Here is a 24,516-nt window from a genome sequence, read left to right as displayed (position 1 = left end):
CAGGCTCACGAGCTTGTCTGGCCTCCCCTCCCCTTCCACTCCACATTTGCCTTTTGAACCTGTATCTAGGGTTTGGTAAGGGAAGAGACCAGAACGTGCAGCCCGTCAGGATATTGGTCCCCAGGCTCCTGCCCAAGGCTGGTTGGGCTCTTTGGTCCAGGGTGGGTCCTTCCTTCCACATGAGGCATGTCCTAGAAGCCGAGCTTGGTGATGGGAACCTGGAACAAATAAAAAATAGTATCTGTGTGATCTTGATTTTCTAAGAGGAGAGAAAAGGAGTGGGGACCCCCAGTGAAGATGTATCAGGTTTTGTTCCCAGACACTGGTCAGGCTTTCAAGCATCAGGCTCAGGGGTTTGTCCGGGGTATGTGACATCTAGGTGTCTGAGCAGGTATCTTGGGGCTGTGGGGTGGACATAGGGGCTGGCAGGAAAGTCCCTCTGTGGGATGTCAGCTCTAGGGCTACTCCTGTGCCCCAAACTCTAGCTTGGCCTTGAGAGTGGAAGCAGGCAGGAGCTTGACCCTGCTTATCCCTCTCCCCCTTCCCTTTCCTAGCCTGAGCCTTCGGAAGCTGTGAGAAAGGGAAGGAAACAGAGGGCCCTAGAGGGTCCTTTACTTGGGGACAGAAACAGCTGGGCTCCGAAATCATGGAAACTGGGCCAGTGACTCGGTTGGTCCCAGGGTTGGCCTAAAACCAACTTCCTGTGCTGGCCCGTGACCCCAGGCACTGACATTGCCCACCTCACATCACTCCCCAGCTCTGTCTGCTATGGGGCCCTGCTTGGGTTATGAGCCTTCTCTGAGCCTCAGTTTTACCATCTAGAAAAATGGGAATCCTGTTGCCTATGGCCATGTCAGACAACTGTGGTCATCTGGTGGAGGTGAGGTGTACTGTCAGAGACCAGTGATGCAGTCGTGAACCACACTGCCCTGCCCTCACTGCTCCCTTCCCTTAGTTCTGAGCAGCCCAGACGGGCTTCTGACCTTGGCGCAGGCTAGTGGTTCTGAATCTGCGTCAGAAAACTAACTGAGAACCTTCTGGAAACTATAGAGTCTCTATCCAGAAAGATACACGTATCCAGACACACTCAATATGCACTCAATTTCTGGCGTCTGTGGAACCCCTAAGTTGAAAGCCATCTAGGTTGTGAACCCCACTCTGGGCTATCCCAGAAGAGAGTCCTGGCCTGGGAGGGGCAGGTGCTAGCCTCCCAGAGCCTTCCCTGGGGCCCTGTAGTCTGAGGCTTGGGCTTCCCATTGCCTGCAAGATGGAAATGAAAACGGGGACAGAGTTAGATGCCTGGAGAAGGAAAGGTGCTCTGCTGGGGGACTAGTCACTTTTCTGTTTCCTCGGTGCCATGCCCATCTCTTTCCCTTTCAACCATGGGAGGGGCTGTTCAGGTAGGTGGTGAGGAGGAAGAAGGCAGCAGCCGGCTCTGGGTCTGGGGGGTTCTGGGGCCTTCCTGGGGGCATTGCCCGGGAATGCGCTTCTGCTATCAGTGTGAAAAGCCAGGCCAAAAAGGTGCTGCGGGCCCCTGTGGTGCTAGTGGAGGGGGAAGGGCGCCTTGGTGCAGAGGGGAATTCCAAGGTGAGCTGCCTGGGCGGTGCTGTCAGCTGGCACAGTGGGCAGCGGGATTCTCCAGGGATGAGGATGTGCTCAACCTGCTAAGACTGGAGCAGGTGAAGGATGTGCTGCGAAGGCCGGCATCCGGCTCGGGGCCGAGGTGCTCCTGGGATGCCAGGTGCACAGAAACCCGATGGGGCCAGCGGGCCAGGACCCTTACATTGCCTGGGTGGAAAGCCCTGGGCTCCACGTTCTCCCCGTTGCAAGGCTTCAGTTCCTGGTCTGGACACTGCATGATGAGGCTGGGGGGCCTCTCCCCTGCCCAGCCCTGCTCCATTTGTTCCCCTAGCTGCTGTGAGCCATGAGGCTTTGGGCTGTCAAGTGGCCTGTCTTACACAGTGCTGGGCTGTCTGCCTTCCATGTGTCCTCCTCTCCCATGCTTTAGGGCCCCCGGGTCTTCTGGGATGCCCTCTCAGGCCACTGCAGCCACCATTGTCCATCTCTCCATCCCTGCCCATTGCATGGCATTAGGATGGAGCTCTGTGTTTGTTACAATGCAGTGTTTCTCACAGTGTCATGTCACCCAGCTCACCTGGGGATCTGTTAAAATACAGATTCTGGCTCATTAGGTCAGGGGCGGGGTCTGAGATTCTGCATTCCTATAAGCGCCCAGGTGTTGCTGCTGGTGCCCAGCCCAGAACCGTGCTTGGAGTACTGAGGTTCAGACCATGTGTTCCACGCTTAGCCTGGGCTCCCTGACTGAGTTCCTGGAGGCCAGAGACTCTGCCTTCTCCTCTCGGCCTCTAGCAAAATCACGGCAGGGTGAGTGCTGTGAACTGGGGTGAGCGGCTCTCAGCCACAGAGGTCAGTGCAAACTTGGGGGAGTCGGCCTTCCTCCCTTCCCGCTATGTTGCTTGGACCCTACCGGTCCTGGATGCTGGCTGTTGCGGTGGGGTGAGCAGGAAGAGGCCAGGGGGCCAGAGGGCCCTCAATGCATCCTGTCCCACTGCTTTCGCAGCTTCTCTCCCATTCAAAGGGCCAGAGGGGCGGCCGGCTGGAGAAGTGGCAGGGAGTGCAGTGACTGCTGTGCTGCACTGAGACTTCTGGGAAGGAACAGATGTTGTCAGCGAGAGAGTCCAGAGGGGCTGGGCGGGAGAGCTGGTGTGAGGGGGCTCTGACAGTGGCTGGCTGGGAGGAGGACAGAGGCATCCAGCGGGAGCAGCCCCCTTAGCACCTTGAGGTTGTGGTGGGGAGGGGGAGGTGTGTGAATCTTAATACCCCCTCCCCCAGCCCAGACTATGCCTAGCAGCCCCCCTGTGGGCTGGGCTTGCCTGTCACTTCTCTCTGCCCCTGCCCAGCCTGGAAGGCACCAGTCTACATATAGATGACAGGGCTGACAAGTGTCATGGCAGCCTGAGTGGCCCTTGTGCCTGCCACAACACTGGCCACCGCGGGGGAGTTCACCCAGAGCAGAATGTCCAGCCCCAGTCCCTGGGGGGACTTGTCATGTAACTGAGGAGGCAGCCAGCTCCAGCACACACACACCTCTTGGCTCAAGGGCTCTCACAAAGCTGCTGTTTCCAGTCGCTAATTAATAGAAGGGCTACGGAGGCCAGCCAGGCAGTCCTGCTTGGGCCCAGGGGATGTTGAAGAATCCACATTTCCCAGCCAGAGCGGGCTGTGGGGAGGGCAGGGGCACTGCCTTGGCTTCAGAGGGGATGTTCTCTGCCAGCCAGGCTTTACTGAGAAAGCATTGCCAGGGCCCTGGAAATCTGCGATCCCAGAGCCTAAGAGGCCACTCAGAGACACTCTCTATCATCAGCACCTGCCCAGAGCAGGGGTGGGAGGCGGCACAGAGAGGTGGTGAGCTCCCCGTCACCAAAGGCACTCAAGATGGGACAGCAGTGCTTACACCAGAGGTTGCTAAGCAGCATCCTGTGGACCAAATACAGTACCCAGATGTGTTCTGTTTGGCCAGCATAGTGTGTCATGACAAGTCTGAGGCAATGTTTAAAACAGAAAGATGTAAGACAAAAATTTGGCTTTCTAGCTTCTCTTGAAAAATTGGAAACTCTGGCAGCTCTGGCCCCACAGTGCCACCCGCATCAGGGAGCTGGAGCACACTAGAGGCTTTAAACTGGCTTTTGCTCTCCAGTTGCCCACAGTCCCCACCTGTCCCTGTGGTCTCTGGCCATGCCACACCTGCACATTTAGCTGCCTGACCCCTTAGGCTTCTAAGTGTTGAAACCAAACAGTGGCTCAAACCAACAGAGACTAAAGCCAGGTGGATTCACAGATCAATAACCACCATTTATGAACCATTACCATGTGCCAGACTGTTCTAGGAGCTTCTTTTCTTATGTTTTATTTATTCTTCATAGTGGCTCGAAAAATAGGTTCTATTATCCCCAGTTTACAGATAAGGAAACTGAGGCTCTGATGGGAAAAAACAAACAAAAAAAGATTTGCCCGAAATCACACAGCTATGAAGCACCAGAACTGGAATTTGAACCTGTTCTCTAGGACTCAAAACTCATACTTGTCCTTTCTCTCTGTTCCTTCTTTCTTTTCTTTCTTTCTTTCTTATGTGTGTGTGTGTGTGTGTGTTAGCTTTTAAAAGCGAAATTACCAAAGTAGTTCAAGAAAACATTCTCCTGAGAGTGAAAACATTGCAGATAATGCTGGACACATATTATCTGTGTGGAGGGGCTCAGCGGGCATGGGAAATTTAACAGGTCTCAGAATACCAGATCTGGACAGGGCTTGGCAAAGCTCCTGGCCTAAAGCCTTTATTTTATACACGGGGAGCGGAGCACCGGAGAGGGAAGGCGACTGGCCTAAGGTCAGAGAGTAAGTCCAAGTCAGAGGTGAAACCAGATCCCAAGCGGGTTATGTAACATACGGCTCAAAGGTCTTCAGGCTCCACAGTCTACTCCACCCCCAGCCAGAGGGGTCCAGAGAAGGCTTCTCCTGAATGGTCTCATCCCTGGAGCTTTTTCTTGTCGCCCCAGCTCCATGCCTGAATTTTGAAGTGTTAGGTATTTTCAGAGTCCCGTCTTAATTTAAGCTCATCAATGAGAAGGGAGTCTTTCCATGCCTGCAAATGCAGCATCTGGAGGCTGAGACATGCCTGTCCTAACCCCCAACTCTGGGGCTGCTGCTCCTGGGGATCCGGATCAGGATGCTTGTCCACCTGCTCCTCTGACACCGCGGCATGTCCTGGCTGGCATGGAGAGCTTTGGGATTTTGGAGCCACATCCAGATGCCATTGACACACCTGTCCCTCGATAGGAGTGTTTGGGGTTTAAAGGGGAAGGGAACAAATAGTCAGTGGTATCTGTGTTCTCTCCACCAGAGGAGTAGGTGGTCATGTGGTCTGTTCATTACATGTATCAGAGAAGTAAGGAAGTGGAGTCAGTCTCTGGTTTAGGGCTCAGTGTGTGTCCAGGGCCGAGACTCAGTCTATGCTCAGGATCAGGGTTCAGCCTGGGACCAAGATAAGGCCTTGGTCTGAGGTCAGGAACTGGAGCCCTTGAACAAAAGCTTTGAGCCAAGCCCAGTGCCTCCCTGAGGCACCAGGGCTGGGGGCAGGGTGGGCATGTTGCCCACTCCGTCCTATGCCCCCCACCCAGGAAGCCCTCCCTTCCTTTAAGCTCCCTGAGTTCCTATACCTCTTAGCATCCCAGCCAGCTGCCTTTGGTCTTCTCGGGGAGGTAAAGTACAAATTGTAAATACGCAGCGGTGCCACCGCTACCAACGCCAGAGCCACCAAATCTCACACATGACCACTCCTGCCCTGCTCTGGTCTCTTATTGTTTGGGGCTGTGTCTGTCTTTCCAGCCAGGCAGCCAGCTCGTGGCTCCTGCAGAGTGGCACTCGGGGCTGGGCAGAGAGGTGTGCTGGCTTGGTAGAGGGACCCTCTACTCCCCATTGCTCCCCCAGCTCTGGGCTCCCACAAATTGCGGAGCAAGCAGTGGGGCCTCCAGTCTGCTCACCGCAGCTGTGGGGGCCTGATAATTGGCTGCTGATGATTTTGTGTCTGTCTAAGCATTTACCCGTGTGGGTGGATGTGTTATGTCTGCACGAACGAGGCTTTCAGAAATTAATACATAATACGGGGCTGGCTAATACATTATCTTCTGGGCTTGGGGAGGGGCAAGCTAAGGGAGGTCACGCCCTCTGGGAGACCAGACACTGCATTCCAAGACTGTTTTCACCCATTATGATGGGGGTCACTCCCCACCTGGCAAAGAGGAGAGTAGGACTTCAGCTCCTCTTAGGGTCCCCCAGTCTGATTAGGGGGAGGGCCGACAAGAGGTAGACCAGTTTGGACTGATGGTCAGGGAAGGCTTCTGGAGGAAGCAGAGCTGAGCTGGATCTGAAGGAGAGAGAGAATCATTCTGCACACTTTCTTAGAGGCAAGTGTCTGGGAGCTTGAGCTGCCTGGCTTGGGTGGGTGTTGGCAGACAGTGAGGATTACTCAGATTGCTGAGAACCTGCCATTTTGGACCTGCACTCCTTAAGCTTTGCCCTTGAGGACTCTGACCCCATGGCCCCCTGTCTTGCCCCTGATGCTGCCTGAGTACGTGTGTGTGTGTGTGTGTGTTTGCATGCGTCTCTGGCCTCTCACCCTGGGTCCTTGAAGCCCAGGGGAGCTCTCCCAAGCCCGGGCCCCAGCTGTAAAACCTCTGAGAAGACTTCCTTCTTCTGCCATCCTAGGCCCAGAAGGCAGGTGTTACCACTGCAATAATGTCACTGAGTGTGTGGCCTGGAGCCCAGAAGTAATTACCCTGTGGTTCCCCATCGCAGGCTGGAGCAGCCCCTGTGAACGATTAACCCGAGTCCCTGACCACTTGACGCCAAACCCAACCATGGGCTTCTCCCACCTACAAACTGTCAGATATGATACGGGGCACTTATCCCCTTCCCCAGGGACAGGAAAGGCCCTCACCCTCAGGTCTCATCAATGCCACTGGCAACTTTTAGGAGAAACTTGGTCCAGCAGGGGAGACTCTGCAGCTGTGGCCTGTCCTCATGCAACATCGGGGCTGGCCCAGCCTGGAGCCCTGGGCCTCTCATCCCAGCGTTCCCAGCTTGTAACTGACCACCCCTCCCACGCTGAGTTTACCCTCCTGATCCTCATCCTCTTCTGCAGTGTGACCTCAGCAAAGTCCTTTCCTTTCTCAGTGTCCAGAGTCAGGGCTCAGTCTGAGGCTGAGAAGGGAGCAAAGCTAATTGGCCAAATAGGTATTGAACCCGTAATCCTGACCCCATTAGTACACATTGAGCCAGCACGGCAGGGACAGCGCCGCTGACAAGTAGAGCTGATGGGAATCTCCCTCCCTCATTCCTGAGACTCTGCCGAGGCCCATCCAGCCGTGATCTTGGATTTACGGGGCCCCCGTGCTCCCAGAGTGGGTGGGGGATTCCTTAACTCCTGGCCTCTTTCTGCAGAGTTTCTGCCAGCCCCTATCCTGGGGCTCAGGGTGGGGGGCTCCCTAGCATGTTGTGTGCTTATGCTGTAACCCATCAACCCCTGTGGGAGTGGAGATCAGGCTTTCTTTTCTTTGTTCCCCGGGCAAAGGCCCCAACCCACTCCCTCCTCCCAGCCATCTCTTGTAGGGGGCCACTGTCCCCTCCTGGAAGCTCCAACCTGGCCTTGGAAGAGTTCAGATGTGAGGATCCATGGAGACCACAGGTCACATTGGACAACTATGGTTGGAAGAGTCCAAGGGGAAGACCAGCAGGACCATCACCTTCGGAATTGGCAGGGGAAGGAAATGTGGCAAGCTGTTCATCCTGTCCCAGAGGCTCTGGGGAGTCATCCTCCTGCCATGCTGTGCTGAAGCTTCTGCTGACAGAGCTGAGGGGGCTGGCTGGGAGTAAGAGGCCAGTTGAAGACTTGGTTCTGCCTCATCCAGCTCTGTGGGCTGAGCTGAGCCCTCACCACCCTGGCCTTGCTCTCCTCATCTGAAAATGGGACCAGAGGTTGGGTTTTAGCATGACCCCAAATCCAAAATTGGTGGCTGTAGAGTCACCTGGGAGCTTTATGCAATTATGGATGCCTGGGTCTCCGTGGGTGAGGCCCCGGGTGGATATAAGCTTGGGGAGCACCCAGGTGATTCTGCTTCTGTCACTTTAGGAGCCAAAGAGCTGGCACCTGTAGGGCCCCTTCTGTGCTAACAGTCTGCAGGTCTCTGACTGCACTGCATTCACCATAGCCCTTCAGTGCTCCCCAGAGCCTGGGAGTGAAATACATCCAAGCCATTCATGATGGGCCTCCCCAGGGAGTCATTCCCTTTTCTTCCTCGAAGGTTGTTAGCAAAGAGAACCATAAAACTCTGGGGCTGGAGGGACCCCAGGGAACATGCCCCTTGCTTAATGTCCTTGTCAGACTGTGTTTTCTTGGAGGGAAGGCGGAGTCCTGTCCAGCTCATGTCCCCAGAGCCCAGGCACTCCCAGGAGACCCACAGCCTAACAAGAGGGCCACGTAGAGACCCTCCCAGAGTCAATATTTAGCCACCTTCTATGGGACAGCCTCCCCTGGTGTCCTCATTGGCCCTGGGCAGCGCCACTGCTGCTTGGCCTTAGGGAGTTCCGCCCCGAATGCATCCTGTTTCCTCCTTCACAGGAGCGCCCCCTTCCCGCAGGAGCAGGTGAGCTCTCCTACCTAATTTCCCCTGAGCTTGTGCTCACCTGCTACTCCACAGCAATATTCCATTTTTGCTTCATTCTCCTAAGCTGGGAGAGCTGTGTTTGAGCCTTTTTTGTTTCTTTTTTTTTTTTTTTTTTTTTTTTTTTTTTTTGCGGTATGCGGGCCTCTCACTGCTGTGGCCTCTCCCGTTGCGGAGCACAGGCTCCGGATGCGCAGGCCCAGCGGCCATGGCTCACGGGCCCAGCCGCTCCGCGGCACATGGGATCCTCCCAGACCGGGGCACGAACCCGTATCCCCTGCATCGGCAGGCGGACTCTCAACCACTGCGCCACCAGGGAGGCCCCCTTTTTTGTTTCTTATAAGCCCAGGTGGAGAAGTTCTCCAGTTGCTGGTCCCCTCCACAATTTTCCCCAATAGTCTTGTCAGCTGAGTGAAGCTCAGAGAGGTTAGGCCACTAGCCTGAGGGAACACAGCATCCTGGCAGTTCCGGGCAGCTGTAGAGCAGGTGACCTCTGCTGTATGGTTTGATGTGTGTGTGTGTGTGTGTGTGTGTGTGCGCGCGCACACTTATGCTAGTGTGTGGAGTGCACAGATTTAGGGTCTCCAGGGAAAGTCTAAGACCATGGGAGAAGCAATGGGTTGACGTCTTGGTGTTCCTTATGGCCAGGCCTGTGCTCAGCTGTGCCATTGAGAAGGTGCAGTTAACGATCCTTTCCCTGAGGAGCTCTTCCTCCACAGCCTTCACGGATCCCCACGTCCCCAGAAGAGTCCTGACTACTCAGTCTGGCATTCAAGATGGCCCCATCTTTTCTTCAGATCAGCATTGGGTTGGGGGAGGGGGTGTCTTGGTTTTCTGAGATGTGCACTCTTCTCTCAGCAAGCTTTCCATCTGGCCAGCTGCCCTTGGCTGGCCTCTTTAGCCTCTGCACTGCAGAGATCCATGGAAGCGGCGTGTCTTTAGAGATTGTCTGGCTCCATCCTCTCACTGTACCAATGGGGACACTGAGGCAGGGATTGTGAGAGGCAGGGCATTGTTCAAGGGCACACAGCAAGTTAAGAGACTGAGATGGCTAGAACCCAAGACACTCAGGTCCCTGGCCTAGCTTCCTTTTGCTGTGTAGCAGGGACCTCCTTCCTGCAACCACAACGCCAACCTTCCTGACCAGTGGGCACTCTCAGGCCCCCTCCTCTTTGGGGCTTTTGTGCCCAACAAGCCATGCTGCCCCCCACCCCCCAAGACCGAGGGCTCCTTGACGTGGGACCAGTCCACACACTTCTGGATCCCCATAGTCCTCAGACCAGGACCTGCATCTTAGTGGTTACAAGAATAATGATGATAACAGCCAGTATGTACTGAGTATTTGCATTGTGTAGCATATTATTATCTCACTGAATTCTCTCAGAACCCTGTGGGGTGGGATTAACGTACTCATTTTGTACATGAGAAAACAGATTGAAGTCTCCCATCCCCGCGCCCCACTGGATTGCACTTTGAACCATGGGGGTGGGGAGCTGGCAATTTGGAGAGAAGGGATTTGGAGATTCTGCCATATGGGATTGTAGAAATCACATGCTCCCCAGGCAGGGAACCCCAAACTGAGGATGTGGGAGCCCTTCCCTCGGGATTGGGCGTGACTAGAGGAAAAGAAGTGCGTGGATTCTGCCAACATCCCCGGGTGGTTGGGCACAATCCCCACGGCCTCCCTCTGATCCCCAATTAGAGCCCCCAGGTGCCCCTCCTCACCTTGAAGGGCGGCGGCTCTGCAGACCAAAGAGAAGGGGGGACTAGCCTGTGAGCTCGGGAGCGGGAAGGGGCATCATGGCCCAGTGACAAAATCATTGGACTTGGATGCCGCTGTCTCTACCGAACTCGGTTTTCCCTTGTCAGTGCCCCTCCCCCATCTGCTGCCTTCATATTGAAGGTTTTTGAGTTTTATTTTTGATCTTATTTTTCCTTCCCTTTCTTTGTTTTTGTTTTTCCTGCCATCCCTGTCATAACTTTTTGTGTTAGAGGGTTTCAATATCGCCTCCTTTGCCCAAGTTGAAACAGGGACCCATCATGGTGTCCGTTTCCAGAACAGTGCCTTGGTCACGTCACAACCCCCAGACATTTCCCTGCCCCTCCAAGTACCCCCAAGCTGTGTCCATGAGCGGGTGTGTGGGGGGAAGTGGTGGTGGAAACCAGAGACAGACACCGGTGCTTGGAGGGGTTTTTAAATTATATTTAAAACAATTGTTTTGTATAAATAAAAGAAAATGGGGAGTGAAAGAAAAGAAAACAGATTTCAGAGAGGTTAAGTGATTTGTCCAAGGCCACACAGCCAGGTGTTCAAACACTAGAGTGCTTAACCACTGTACTGTCTGCTACAGCTTAGCTACTCCAAGTGTGGTCCCTGGACCAACAGCCTCAACATCACCTGGGAGCCTGTTAGCAATACAGGTGTCAGCCCTCACCCCACACCCAGAGAATCCGAGTCTGCATCTTGGTTAAGATCCCCCGGTGATTTGTGTGCAGATTACAGTTTGAAGAAGCACTGTGCTACATGACCGAAAGATCACAGAAGGGGAAGGGAAGATTCTGGCAGTTCCAGCTCTCACCCAGCTCACCTTTTCCTTGGGGAATGAGGGACCAGGGCCTCAGCCCAGGACGGTGACTGACCAGGGAAGAGGCAGGGGTAAAGGGTCATTTTGTTTGGGTCTTCAAAAACAGAAACAAAACCAAATTTTGTTGTTCCGGTAATAGGTCATCCTTATAGAAAAGTGAGAACCTAAAGATACGCCCAAATCCCAACCACCCACCCATAAACCCAGCGCTAACTAGATGCCCTTGGCTCTGAATCTGTTTGGGAGGCCGCTTTAGGCGGCCGAGGGAGCAGCTACCTGGGAGCGCTGTGATTCTGAGTCAGAGATTTTTGAGGTGGGTTAAAAATAGAGCCCTACTGGCCAGGCGGGGGTGGGAGGCAGACAGCCATTCATCCGCTGTAGCGGGGAGAGCCCAGGGTCGGGGAGGAGCAGTGAGGGGAGGGTGGGCGTTTATACCCCTCAGAGGTGCGAGCGGAGGGCGGTGGAAGACAGCGCTTTCCAGCGGGAGGGGGCGGGGAGGCTAAAATGCCAGACTCCTGCGCCCCGCCCCCCTCGGGTGGGTGGAGCGTGGGGAGGGGGCGGGGCCGCAGCGCTGCCTCCGAGAAAGATAAAGGAGACCCTGGACGCGCAGGGACGGGGAGGAGCTCGTTGACGCTTCCCAGCAGCTTTATTGATTGTGAGGGAGGGAAGGCAAGGAAGGTGGCCCACGTGTGTGCGTTCCCACGTGGTCTCCTTTGCCTATTACACCTGCCCTTCAAATGGCCTCCCTCTGTCTCCTCCTCCTTAAGCGCCTCCAGGAAATCTGCTCTTCCTGGCCTCGCGTCGGACAGCACCTTTGTCTGCACGGGCCGCCTGGGAGTTCCCCGGGGACCAGTGTGTCTCTCCTCTGACACATGTTAGAAGACTCTTTACAGCATGGGACACTGGTCGGTGGTTACTGGTGGATTTATTTTTCTGATTAAAAGGTAATATTTGCCCATTATGGGGAATTTAGAATATAAAGGTGTAATGGAGAAAACAAAAATCACGTGTAATCCCACTACTTAGAAATATCAATGTTAACATCTTAGTGTATTCTTTTTTATTTATTTTTACCAGTTTCCACCACCCCTCCCCCCAGCAGCCTTTAATCCACCTGTTTATTTAACAATAAGACAATTTTGCTGAGGAGCCCCACTCCTCCCCCTACGGGCCCAGCTCTGCGTTTACATCTTGGAAAAGGAAGAGAAGTCATTTCTGCTCTTGGGGAGCACACAGCAGGTTTGGGGAGATGAGACTCATCCTGGGTCGACCAGGTGGGGACGATGTCGGGAGATTCTAGGGGAGAAGTGGAGCTGCCTCCTGCCCTCCCCTCCCCCCCCACCTCCTGGATCTCTGGGCCAAGCCTATTGGAGAGAAGGGAGAATCCTCAAAGTCCCCAGAGAGGGGGCATGACTGTAACAGAGGGGGCTTAGTGTGTTGTGTCACCGTCGGCCTGTGCTGGTCAGGCTGGAAATACAGTCATGGCCTCTGTTAACGTCTGTAGCCTCAGTGTCCCCCCACCAGCCCCCTGTCACCCCACTGTGTCAGAACCCCAACCCCATGTTTCTCCTGGCCTGTCTCTTGTTCATTTACCTCCCCCGCCCCGCCCCCTTCCAACTCCTCCCTCCTTCTCTGTGGCTTTCCCACCATCATCTTCACCAGGTGGGGGCCATTTGCTAGTGGATGTTGCTGGGAGTCTTCGTGCCTTGGGTGTTCGGATGGGATAAATTCCTCCCTGATCATCGGAGGCCTGTGAAAGCCTTGTGGGAAGGGGTGTCAGAGGGCTGTCCATTTTGTGTAGCTTCTCCTGGGCCACCTGCCACTCAGCCTTTGGCTCCCAAGGGATTCATTCAATCATTCATTTATTCACTCTTCCACCCATTCCCATATTTCCACCCATTCCTTTGTTTTTTGGACCTTTTTTGGACCTACCTCATAAAAAGCACTGTGCCAAGTTCAGAGAGTCAAGTGGCCACAGGATAGACAAACATGCAATTCCATCATAGTGTGACAAACGCTATGCTAGGGCAGCACAAACAAGGGGCACCTAGCCAGATTTCCTAGGAGACAAAGATGGCCTCCCGGGCTTCCCTGGTGGCGCAGTGGTTGAGAGTCCGCCTGCCGATTCAGGGGACACGGGTTCGTGTCCCGGTCCGGGAGGATCCCACATGCCGCGGAGCGGCTGGGCCCGTGAGCCATGGCCGCTGAGCCTGTGCGTCCGGAGCCTGTGCTCCGCAACGGGAGAGGCCACAACAGTAAGAGGCCCGCGTACCGCAAAAAAAGTAAAAATAAAAAGATGGCCTCCCAGGAGAAGTGACGGCTCCTCTGAACCAAGTGGCCTGGGGTGAGCAGGGGTGGGGAGGAGAGCTCCAGGCAGATGACAGTATGTAGGAAAGCCCAGAGGGGAAGGGAAGTGCGGTGTGTCTGGGGCACTGAAAGCTGCTGAGTGTGTCGGGGGCAGAGCATCTCACACGGGGGAGGCGTGGCGAGAATCGAGGCAAGAGAGGAGGCGGAGTCCAGATCAGGAAGTGCCCAGGAATGACAGTGAGGAACTTGGAGTTTAGCTGGGAGTGTGGAAGGACTTTGGCCTTGGCAAAGCGTGGAGAGGTTGTGGACCCTACCCTGGACCCTGAGGTCTGTGGGGTCCTGGGAGAGGCAGAAGCCCAGTTAGGAAGCTGCTGAAGTAAGCCAGGTGGTGAGCTGATGAGCCGTGCCGAATCCCACATGACTGAGTGTTGGAAGGTAAGCGAGATGGGAGAGTCAAGGATAATCCCCAGGTTTCTAGGCTAAGCATTTGGATGGCTGGCGGTATCACATGCTGGAAGCACAAGTCTATGGGGGAAGCTGCTAAGTTATATCTGGCTATGTCAAGAGTGAAGTTCCCATGGGACATCGAGGTGTAGATGTGTAGTCAGCAAGTGAACACATGGCTATGGGGCTCAAGGGAGAGGTCTGGTCTAGAAGCCAGTGGAATAATGAAGCCTTGGGAGTTGGTGAGGTCACCCAGGGAGAGAGTAAGGAGGGAGAGGAGGTGGGGGCCCAAAGGAACAAAATTTAAAGGTCATGCAGGGGAAGAGGAGCTCCTGCAACGGGAGGGAAAGGAGAGGCAGAACAAAGAGCCAGCAGAGCGGGGTGTCTCAGCAGATATGGCACACAGTGTCAGATGATGCAGAGGGTCAAGACGGAAACAGACCATAAAGTGTCCGTGGGATTTTGCAGCAGGACGTGTGCATCGGCAGTGTTGCTGGAGGGTTGAGAGGCGTGTTGGGGACGGACGTGGAAGTGAGAGAGTGGGGATGGCGACACGTCTTTCAGGAAGCTTGGTTCTGAGGGGAGAAGAGATAAGACAGTAGGGATTCAGGAGAGATTTGATTTTTTTAAGTGTAGAGAGCTTAAAAGCTGATGGAAAAGGATACGTAGAGAGGGAGATTGAAGATATGGGCAAGAGAGAGGATAACCTGTAGATTAAGCTTCCTGGGGAGGAAAAAGGGAACAGTGTCAAGAGGGCAGGTGGAAGAGTCACTGATTCCCTTGTGACTGGGGAAGGGAAAAGTGGTGAGGAAGAGACAAGCAAGGGAGTAGTCTGGTGGCAGGAAGAGGACGGGGACATTCTGGGGGCTTCTGTTTTCTCTGTGAAGTAGAAGTGGTGTTATCTGCTGGGAGGGAGAGGGGAAGTGGTAGTTTCAGAGCTTTGAGGAGAGAGGAGATAATTTGGAAAAGCTGCTGTGGGAAATGGGTGGGAAAGGTCATTAGGGTCTCCTGGAGGATGGGCTGGTAGAGGTGAGGGCCCAGCTGAGCATGGAAACCTTGATGAGGAAATAGAGGCACAAGGAACTAAGGCGCTTGGTATTTAGTAGGACTGGTCTGAGGTCTGAGGTTTTCTGCACAGCCCCCCATGTAAACAGGAAAAGAGCTGATGATGGTCCTGAGCTAGGATTGTGATCTGATGAAGGATGGGGCAAGAGAGGTTGATGAGCAGGACCATTATGCCTGGGGGTGACGGGAGGAGGCAGGAGGGTTCTCATGGGAGAATTAGAGGGTCAGCCAACTTCAGGCTCCTGGGACACTAAAGAATAGACTTAGCATGATTGGATAAAAGAGCTGGAAGGAAAGGAGGTTAGGGTGAGAGAGAGCATTGAGATTAGAGATGGACCAACTGGAGACAGTGACCCGATCCAGGGTGTGCTCTTGGAATGGACTGGAGTGAAGACACTAGAGGCAGGACTTCAAGCCACTGGGAGGCTGAGTGTTTATTGTTGGGCTGCTGAGAAGGAGTAGAAGTCACCCAGGATGATGGCAGGATTCGGAGTGGAACAGAAGGTTGTGAACCAGGTGCCAGCATCACCAGGGTCCCCAAGGGTGGCAGATGCATGCTGGAAAGATGGGCAGCAAATGACAGGATGCTCAAAGGATCTCGTAGACATTCCTACCACAGACAGGAAGGGGCATCGGTGTGGAGGGGGGAGGGTGCTCACTCCACCCTCTGGGGTTTGGGAGAGTGACACAACTAAGGTTCGCTTAAGGGAAAAAGCAGACGGATTAGGGAGTGAAGAAGTTGGGGATGAAGATGCCGTGGAAGAGAGCACAGGAGACAGGTTTGGGAGGGAGGGGTGCAGTAGGAGTTGGCACAGGGTTTGGGAGAGAGAAAATACTACCAACCAGGTTTATATTTGTATAGAGTGCTTAGAAGTGGGACTCTGGAGTCAGGCTGTTTGGGTTTGAATTCCTGATCCACCATATACAGCAAATTTCTCAACTTCTTGTGCCTCAGTCTCCTCAACTGCAAAATGGGCATAATCATAGTATTTACTTCATAGGGTTTTTATGAGAATTAAATGAGATAGTCTATATAAGGGACTCAGGTGAGTGCCTGGCAAATAGTAAGTGCCCAGCAGATGTTGATGGCTGTCCTCCTCCGTTCTCATCGTCTTCATGAGCAGCTTGGGCAGTTATCTATGCTGGGCCTGGAATGGAGGGTGAAGCTCCCAGCTCCCAGCCATTTCTCAGACACAAAAGACTCCTGGCTTCTTTGTTGAGGGGCTAGAAGGAGAGTTCGGTGGTACCTGATGAAAGGGGCAGGATGTGACGACTGCTAACGTAGACACACTGCACAGTTAGGCGAAGCTCATGGAGAAGGAGGCAATTGAACTGGGCTTTGGATGAGAGAAGGGATTTCAAAAGATGGGGGTTCAAGAGGTAGGGGTGGTTCTCAGGAGGAGGAACCAGGAGGTGGATGGAGATGGGGCCTAAAGTTGGGTGTCCAGTTGACTCCTGTGAAGGAAGTGGAAGGGAGAAGAGGGAAGAGGGGTCAGGGGGTGCCAGACCAAGGAACTCGAACCTTCTTCTGTAGTCAGTGGGAGTCTACCAAAGGGGGGTTCAAGCATGGAGTGACATAATCATAATGCTATTTGGCCAGACAACCCAGAGAGCATGTGGCTTGGAGGGAAAGAGGGAGGAGGCCGAGACCAGGTGGGCGGCAGGGGCAAGGGTCCAGGTGAGGAGTAGTGAGGAACTGATCTAGGACAGAGCAGTTGGGGACCGACTCAGAAGCTGTCATTGAAGAGGCCAGACAAGACTTGGCCACTGCTTGGGGGGCCTGCAGGGGTGGGTGGGAGGAAAGAGAAAGCAGCTGAGGATGGCTGTGAGGTTTCCAGCCCAGGTGATTGAAATGCTGACTGTGCCATTCAGCTTTGAGGAGAAAGATGCTGAGCTCAGCCTTGGACTTGTTGGGTGGAGGGGCCAGCAGGCCCTCCAGGTGCCAGGTGGGAATGCAGTCTGGTGCTAGGAGCGGTCTGAGTGGGAGCCGTCTACACAGAGGGAAGGGTACAAGATGGGGCCGTGGGTGTGCTGCTCACCCAGGAGAAAGCACGGGGGACCCCCCCCCCGCATCCTGCCGCCAGCACTGCAGGGACACAGGCGTGTCTGGGACAAGCCTCCCGCCCTCAAGGAATCCACAGTTTTCTAGGAGATCCAGAGCCAGGGCTCAGGCTAGGCTGTGGCTCCATCAGTGAGAGGTTAGGGAGGCCCAGAAGAGGTAGCACTTCAGGTGAATGTTGAAGGATGGAAAAGATCTTAATGGGCAAAACCCAGACATTCGCTTTCTTACAGCTGACAGGATTCCCAGTGGATATCATTTGTGTCAAAATGTATGCAAGTGGGTGTGCAAGAAAGTATGCCTGTGTGAAAATGGATGCGTATACGAAGACAAAATTTAACAGAGGTGCGTAGATGAGAGTGTGTGTACAAAAATGTGTTCATGTGTGTGTGTGAGAGAGAGAGTATATGTGCTCAGAGGCAAGCATGGGCAGGTGTGGACAAGAGGAAACCACTCACTGTTGTGGTCTCTCCCGTTGCGGAGCACAGGCTCCGGACGCGCAGGCTCAGCGGCCATGGCTCACGGGCCCAGCTGCTCCGCAGCATGCAGGATCCTCCTGGACCGGGGCACGAACCCGTGTCCCCTGCATCGGCAGGCAGACTCTCAGCCACTGCGCCACCAGGGAAGCCCCTTGGGGTCTTTTTGAATAGAGCTTTTTCAGTCACCAAGGAGTCCCCCATTGAAAATGTGCAGGGACATTAAGGAATCACTTGAGATGCTTCTGATCACTAGGACTGAGGGAGAAGAGGGGTCAGAGAGCTGCGGATGCAGTGGGGAGGCTGTTGCGACTTCCCCTGGCTGGGCCAGGACCCTAGGGCTGGCAGGCACACCGGGAGCTGTCCGTGGTGCTGAACATTTTTTGCTCTCTGCCGGCCCAGCTTTCAGAAATCTGTGCAACCGTCTGGCACAGAGTAAGGAAGCGTAGTGTACAAGGCCAAGGTCAGCTCCCAAAGCCCAACTTCTGTTACCTTCTCCAGGAACGCTTTATGACCTCATCCTTCTAGGCCACCAGGAGCCCACCTTTTCAAATGCCGGGGCTGCTGCCTGGGATGGTTTCTTAACATCATTGCCCAACTTGTCTTCTGTCTTCTGGCTAAGCCTTGGACCATGAGCTCCCTGAGATCAGGGCATCTCTATGCTGAGGTAAATAGGTTCTGCCATCCAATTATCCAGGGAATATTGTGGGCCCTGACTTCCACCACTGGCTGTTCTGGAACCATTATTAAGTTCCCATCCACCCACCCCCTGTAGATGCTTTGCTTTGGCTCTTTCCTGGAAGATTTCATCTACCTCCCTCACCTCTTTCCTGTGAATTTTTTGACATGAATTACTTATTTACTCATTTAAAAATATGGGCTAGGCATAGGTCAGAGCATTTTACAAATATCAATTCATTTTGTTCTTATAACAGTTCCACTAGTTAGGTAATTTTATCCTCATTGAGCAGATGAGGAAACTGAGGCTTGGAGAGATTAAGCAACTTGCTAGCAAATGATGGAACCAGGACTCAAATTCAGGTGGGTTGGCCTGAGAGCCTGTGCTGCTTTCTTCCCACCATATTATGCTGCCTTTTGAGTGTCTCTTTGATGCTCCAGGACAGTGGTGTGTGGGATGAAGTGCTCCAGAGTTCCAACCCCAGCCCAGATCAGGCACCAGAAAATATTCCTTAGCATCTGGAAACTCATGATTGAAACAGTTAATCAGAATGCAAGGAAATGGGTGTTTTTGCCTCATGTAATTTGGTTTTATGAAGACCACTAAATGAAAACATTCTCCTGTTAATTACTGTCTCAAATTTGGTCTGTAATTGAGGGAACTAGAGCTTGGGAGAGTGTAGAAACCCACTGGAGTAGCAGGCCTGCCCGAGTCAGCATTCCAAGCTGCCTTGCACCCGCTCTGTTAATTTTAGAAACTCTCCCAGTCTGGGTGTATTATTAGCTTTATGTACAGAGGCCACAAGGCTCTCAGTGGCCTATGTCACAATTTTTTTGTTTTGTTTTTCCCAAGAGATTAAATAAAAGGTACAATGGCCATGTGTACATAGGGGTGTTTGCACACTGTGTGTGTGAATGAGGATACCTGTGTATGGCATCTAATGAGTGTCTGCAGCTGTCTTTGAATGGTGTGCATGAGGCTGAGTGGAGAGTATACACAGCTTGAGAGCAGCATAGAAGCTGAAACCATTCTCCCAGGGCCCACAAGTCATTAGCAGGATGTGCTGTGTTCTGTGTAGTGGGTGTGAAGGCTGGGGTGGGTCCTCCCAGGTGGCACAGGGGGAGTAGGGCTGACGAAGGGGTGGCGGGCTCTGGGGCAGGGAAGGAGCTAAAGTTGACCTCTTGGCACCAGACTTAAGAGTGAAAAGCCTTAGCCCAGTGAGGCTCTGACTTGAAGTCCCGTCTTGATGCCCTGAAGAACTTGGCTTTCAGAGGAGCTGCCGGAAGCTGCCTTTCCAGAAGCCACACTTCCCTGAGCTGTGTGATGTGGGACAGCTCTCTCGCCCACCTTCAATGAAGCAGGCCCTGCCCTCTCCTTGACTCAGAGCGCCATTCTGAGTCTGTCAAAGAAAGCAATTTGCTGTGAAGTAATTTTTTTCAAACTTGGAACTCTTCAGGCCGGGGCACTTTGGTTTTGCGGTGGGACCCACTGAAGACTTGAGGAAAGCTTATCTTTTTGTCTCCCACTCCCTTCCCTCTGGCTTCCCTGCAGTAGAGAATTAAAGATGGCTGAAAGGTTATTTCTCTTGGGAGAAGACAGGCTTATTGCTTCCCAACATAATACCTTTATCTGTCATTGTGTAACTGTCTAAATTACTAGCAGAGAGAAACAGCTCTGCAGCGCAAGTTTTCAGTTTTAGGGCCAGCCCTGGGGTGGCTGGTTCTTGGGCAGGGTCCCTGGTCATGCCTTCTGCCTACCTGTGCTACCTGCATACTCCAGAGGGGCCCCTGCTGGGCCAGGTAGGAGACCTGTGAGTTGGCTTTTACCTCCTCATTTTGCTTAACCTGTCAGAGGCTTCACCCTGAGGGTCCCTCCCCACCTCCCCAGGAAATATTAGAAGTTGCTTTGAGGCCTTAGAAGAAGTGATGCTGGAAGCCCCCACTGGTCTCATTCTGTTGCATTGAGTGGTACCTCACTGGTGCCTGAAATCCTCCCGTTAACACTGCCTGTCACTTTGCTGTACACCTGAAACTAACACAACACTGTAAATGAACTATACTCTGATAAAAAATTCATTTTTTTCGGTACACGGACCTCTCACTGCCGTGGCCTCTCCCGTCGCGGAGCACAGGCTCGGGATGCACAGGCCTAGCGGCCATGGCTCACAGGCCCAGCCACTCCGCGGCATGTGGGATCTTGCCGGACAGGGGCATGAACCCGCGTCCCCTGCATCAGCAGGCGGACTCTCAACCACTGTGCCACCAGGAAAGCCCCGATAAAAATTTTTTAAAAATTTTATCACAGAAACTTTGGTAACTGAAATAATTATTCTACCAAATAATGTTTAAAGGAAACTTTTTAAGAAAAAATGAGAAAATATTTGCAATATTTTATTGTGATTAATATATTGATTATTCAATCAGTATTTATTTAAATGTGTACTTGAACATCAAAAATATCTACTTTGCTAAATATAAATTATTTGCTGGAAAAAATAAAATAAAATTGTTGAAATATATTTAAAAAAAAAGAAAAACACTGCCTGCATTTGAAGATATCACTGACCTTCCCTACCGCTGTGTTAAAAGTAAACCTCTGGGGGAGAGAGATGGTCAGACATTTTCTGACTATAGGGGATAGACTAAAGGGAGGCCCCCCGAGAGCCAGTGTGGGAGAAGGCCAGATCAGAATTACAGGACCGAGTGGGGAGGCCCCGCCCCTCATTGCACAGTGGGGAAACTGAGGCCCAGAGTGGGGAGGGCACCTGCCTGTCAGTGACAGAGCTAGGACTGGATCCCACACCTCCAGCATCCCAGGCTCCTGCTGTGTGTCTGGACCTCCCCTGTTCTCTGGTCACGGTCTGTGGCATGTCTGCCTGCCATCCTGTCTCAGGCCACAGTTGACCCTCAGGGAGGATGGTGCGGGGGTGAATTACTTCTGCCGCTAAAACAGCCTCTCGCCTCTCTCTGGATGTTATTATTTAGTTTGCTTTTCAGCCTCTCACTGGGGCATGGGGATTGGAGTAGGAGGCTTGTCATCGGGGATCTCACGGAGGGGCAGGCAGAAGGCATCCCTAAGGATGACTAAGGAAGAGCCCGTTTCTATGCCAGTCATGACATCTTGCCCTGGTACCCATGCACCTATCTCCTGCAGGGTCTCAGAACCTCTGAAGACTTCTCTCTCCCACCTTTGTTGTCTCTGAGCTTTCTTTTAGTCTGTAATTCATTCTCTCTCTCCTCCTATGACTGACCTATGTGTCTCTGGGCAGATTTTACTGGGACCTGACCATGTTGCTGCTGATGGTAGGAAACCTGATCATCATTCCTGTGGGCATCACCTTCTTCAAGGATGAGAACACCACACCATGGATTGTCTTCAATGTGGTGTCAGACACGTTCTTCCTCATCGACTTGGTCCTCAACTTCCGCACAGGGATTGTGGTGGAGGACAACACAGAGATCATCCTGGACCCACAGCGGATTAAGATGAAGTACCTCAAAAGCTGGTTTGTGGTGGATTTCATCTCCTCCATCCCCGTGGACTACATCTTCCTCATTGTGGAGACACGCATCGATTCAGAGGTCTACAAGACTGCCCGGGCCCTGCGCATCGTCCGTTTCACCAAGATCCTCAGCCTCCTGCGCCTCTTGCGTCTCTCCCGCCTCATTCGATATATTCACCAGTGGGAAGAGGTGAGTGTTCAGACCCAAATCTCTTCAGGGAAGAGGTATCTTCCCTCTAGGGGAGTGAGGGACCAGCAGGTAACCTCAGATAGTTGGATGTGGGCTGTCGGATTGTAGCAGGCACATCTCTTCCAACAGGACAAATATTAGTAACTTCTTGACTTCTTATCATGTGCTAGATACTACACGAATCACTTCACAGGCAATATCCCATTTAAGTCTCTAACAACCATAGAGGGTACCATATAGGTAGGTATAAGTACTCATTTTTTACATGAGGACATAGAGAAATATGAAGAGATTTATATAGTGTCACAGAATTATTAATTGGTGGACCTGGACTCCAGAGCCTGCATTGTTAATCACTGCACTGTACTGTGGAGGTTGCAAACTCAGAAGCTTGTGGGGGCCAGGCAGGGAATATGAATGGGTGAAAAGGGCCATTTGGAGGACAATAGGGAATGTCGTGGACTGGGGAAAACTGGAGAACATATCTTCCATCTGTATCAGGCAGCCTCTACTCAACTCTAGCCACTGTGGCCAAGTGAGAATGGGCTCAGGGTTGCTAGATCTACAGATTTATCATGGGAAGCAGAAATCTGGATTTTTTTGCAAATTTTGTTGGCAACAGTCTTAGGTTGAGTTCTTCTGGTGCAGATCCTGAGATGAGGATTTGTATGAAAGTGATTTTTTTTTTTGATGGGGAGCAAAGTGTTTCCAGGAAAATCTGGTAAGGGACTGGGGAAGAGGGGCAGGGAAAGGAAGGAAAGGAATAGGAAGAAAAGGAATTAGGAAGGAAAGGAATAGGAAGGAAAGGAAGGAAGGAAGCCAAATAAGGGTGACACCAAGCAAATCTTGTGGGGAGCTCCAGGATAGTGTACACCACACCTGGGAGTTGCCCCAATCAGGGCAAAGGAGTTGGACTTTTTATATCTGCTCACCTGTCAGTCACTGGCTCAGGACCCTTCCAGCCCTTGATGTTATCAGGCAAAGCGGTTTCCTGCAGCCAGGCCTCTGATAAAGAGCCACAGGCGCTAGCTGTAGGGAGTGCAAGCCTGGTGCTTTCCTGGAGTTGTGTGAGCACAAACTGTAAAGGGATCCTAGTGGCTCTGGGCAGAGCACTGACTATAGAAACTGAATAAAAAATTGTAAAAAAACTAGGTGGCCAACACCATTCTGAACAAACCTAACTCATCTGTGGGCTGAATGCAACCATCTATGGGAGAAAGAGAGGACTGCAGGCTGGGGTTTGAAAAAAGCAGGTGACCTTGTGAGACTTCCCGCTACCACCAAGTACCACCTTTTGGAGGCAGCCACAGGCAGGCCAGCCTGAATGTACCAGGGTGGGGGGAGATGTGTTCTGTGAGACTGTCCGCCTTGGGGTCTGGAGCAGGCTGTGGCCTGGGGAAGCTTCCACAGAGGTGCATTTCTTGCCTTGGCTCACTGCTAGTCTCCTGGTCTCTGCACGATTTGATGGAAATTCCCACACTCAGGACACGAAGCCCCCACCCCACTCCCAGCAACAGCACCCATGGCTGAGAGTCGGGGCACTGGCAGATCGAGGTCAGAGGTGTCACGAACACCTGTGCTGCAGAAGTCCCTACACCAGCCTGGCAGAATCACTTCATGGCAGAAATTCTCTCTGGTTTGGAATTTGCATTATTTCTGCTGATAGGAGGAGCAGTGACTTGTCCAAAGTCATGCAGCAGACCTCTGGCAGAGCCAGATAGGACCCCAGTTAGCACTCTTGACTCCTGGCAGGGACCGGGTGTAGTGGAACGCGTGTGGGCTTTAGGGCTAGGATGACACGTGAGACCTGAATTAAAATCCGGCTCCACACTGCCAGCTGACTGACCTTGGGGCCACCTTACCCCCTGAGCCTCAGTCTCTTATCGGCAAAGTGGGTAGAAGTCGTACATTCCTCAGTGGATTGTTGTGAGGGTTAAAAGAGATGATGTTTGTAAAACCCTTAGTGTGAAACTGGGTGCAGAGAACTGTTTAATAAATGCCCCTCCCCACTCAGTTGCCTTAGTAACCCCCTATGCTTCTACAGGGTGTTTACTTTCCTCAAATACTTTCTACCCATGATTTCATTGGTTGCTCAAGCCTGGCTGACAAAGTCAACAGGGCAGGATTTATTACCTGTATTTGTCAGGTGAGGAAACCGAGGGTGGAAGGGTCAACTGCCCCAGTGGTAGGATCTTGACCCAGGCCGCCTGACTCCCAGTTCCCCGCCCTTCCCACTTTCTCAGGTGGCCTGAAAGGAGGCTGACTGGTCCTGTTACTGCTCCCTCTGTTGGGGACGACTCCCCGCTGAGACTGGGGAGGCAGGCAGTGGAGGGTCAAGCGGTGGGGTGAGTTCTGTGGGACAGACTGGGTTTGAGGAACCTGGGGGACATGTAGGTGCAGAGAGGTTGGATGTGGGTCTGAGCTCAGGGCTGAGAGGGGACAGTGCCTGTGGGGGTGAGGGTGGTGGTAGCCAGGGCCCCTCTGAGTGGCTGCAGAGGGAAGATGGAGGCATATTTCCTGGAATGCCCTGAGGGGCTTGTCTCTTGGTTTCTGTCCCAAGTGGAAATTCAGAACCTCGTTGGCTCCCTCCATCCCCGAGAAACCCCCAACCTTCTGTGTGTCTTGGACTTAACAGCTGGACTGCCGTTAAAAGCAGAGTAGTCGCTCTTTCCCTTCTCTAGCATCGGTTCGTGTCTCCAGGCCCCAGCCCGCTGGGGGCCAGCCTTGCTCCCCACTTACACCTGGGCCCTGGGGGCCATGGTATTTTGGGGAGATTTGGCAGAGTTGCCGGTGGGCGGGCAGGGTGGGCCCCGGGACAGGAGCTAAGCTCTTCTTTTACTGCCCCCACTGCCCCTCTGGCCTGGCCACCCTCTGGGCTATCCAAAAATGGCCAGGCAGGCTCTGACCCTGGACAGAGGCCCCAGGTCAGGACCCTGAACTGGACATCGCTCCCCTGTCTTGTGGGCAGGAAG

The 24,516-nt window shown here is 53.1% G+C and overlaps 1 protein-coding gene across 1 annotated transcript in view; it reads left to right on the top strand.

Moving 5' to 3' along the window:
• The window catches only part of HCN4 (hyperpolarization activated cyclic nucleotide gated potassium channel 4), a gene marked incomplete at both ends in the record, with an annotated part of 40,708 nt that overhangs the window by 3,776 nt on the left and 12,416 nt on the right, over positions 1-24,516 (top strand). The window contains one exon of the mRNA XM_082619043.1: positions 21,121-21,544. Within this exon, the coding sequence (XP_082475169.1) occupies positions 21,121-21,544 (424 nt within the window). The remainder of the gene's footprint in view (positions 1-21,120; positions 21,545-24,516) is intronic.

This window comes from Mesoplodon mirus (assembly GCF_964341445.2).
Source record: "Mesoplodon mirus genome assembly, chromosome: 4".
Taxonomy (NCBI): Eukaryota; Metazoa; Chordata; class Mammalia; order Artiodactyla; family Ziphiidae; genus Mesoplodon; species Mesoplodon mirus.
This window is presented reverse-complemented; position numbering and strand designations above follow the sequence as displayed.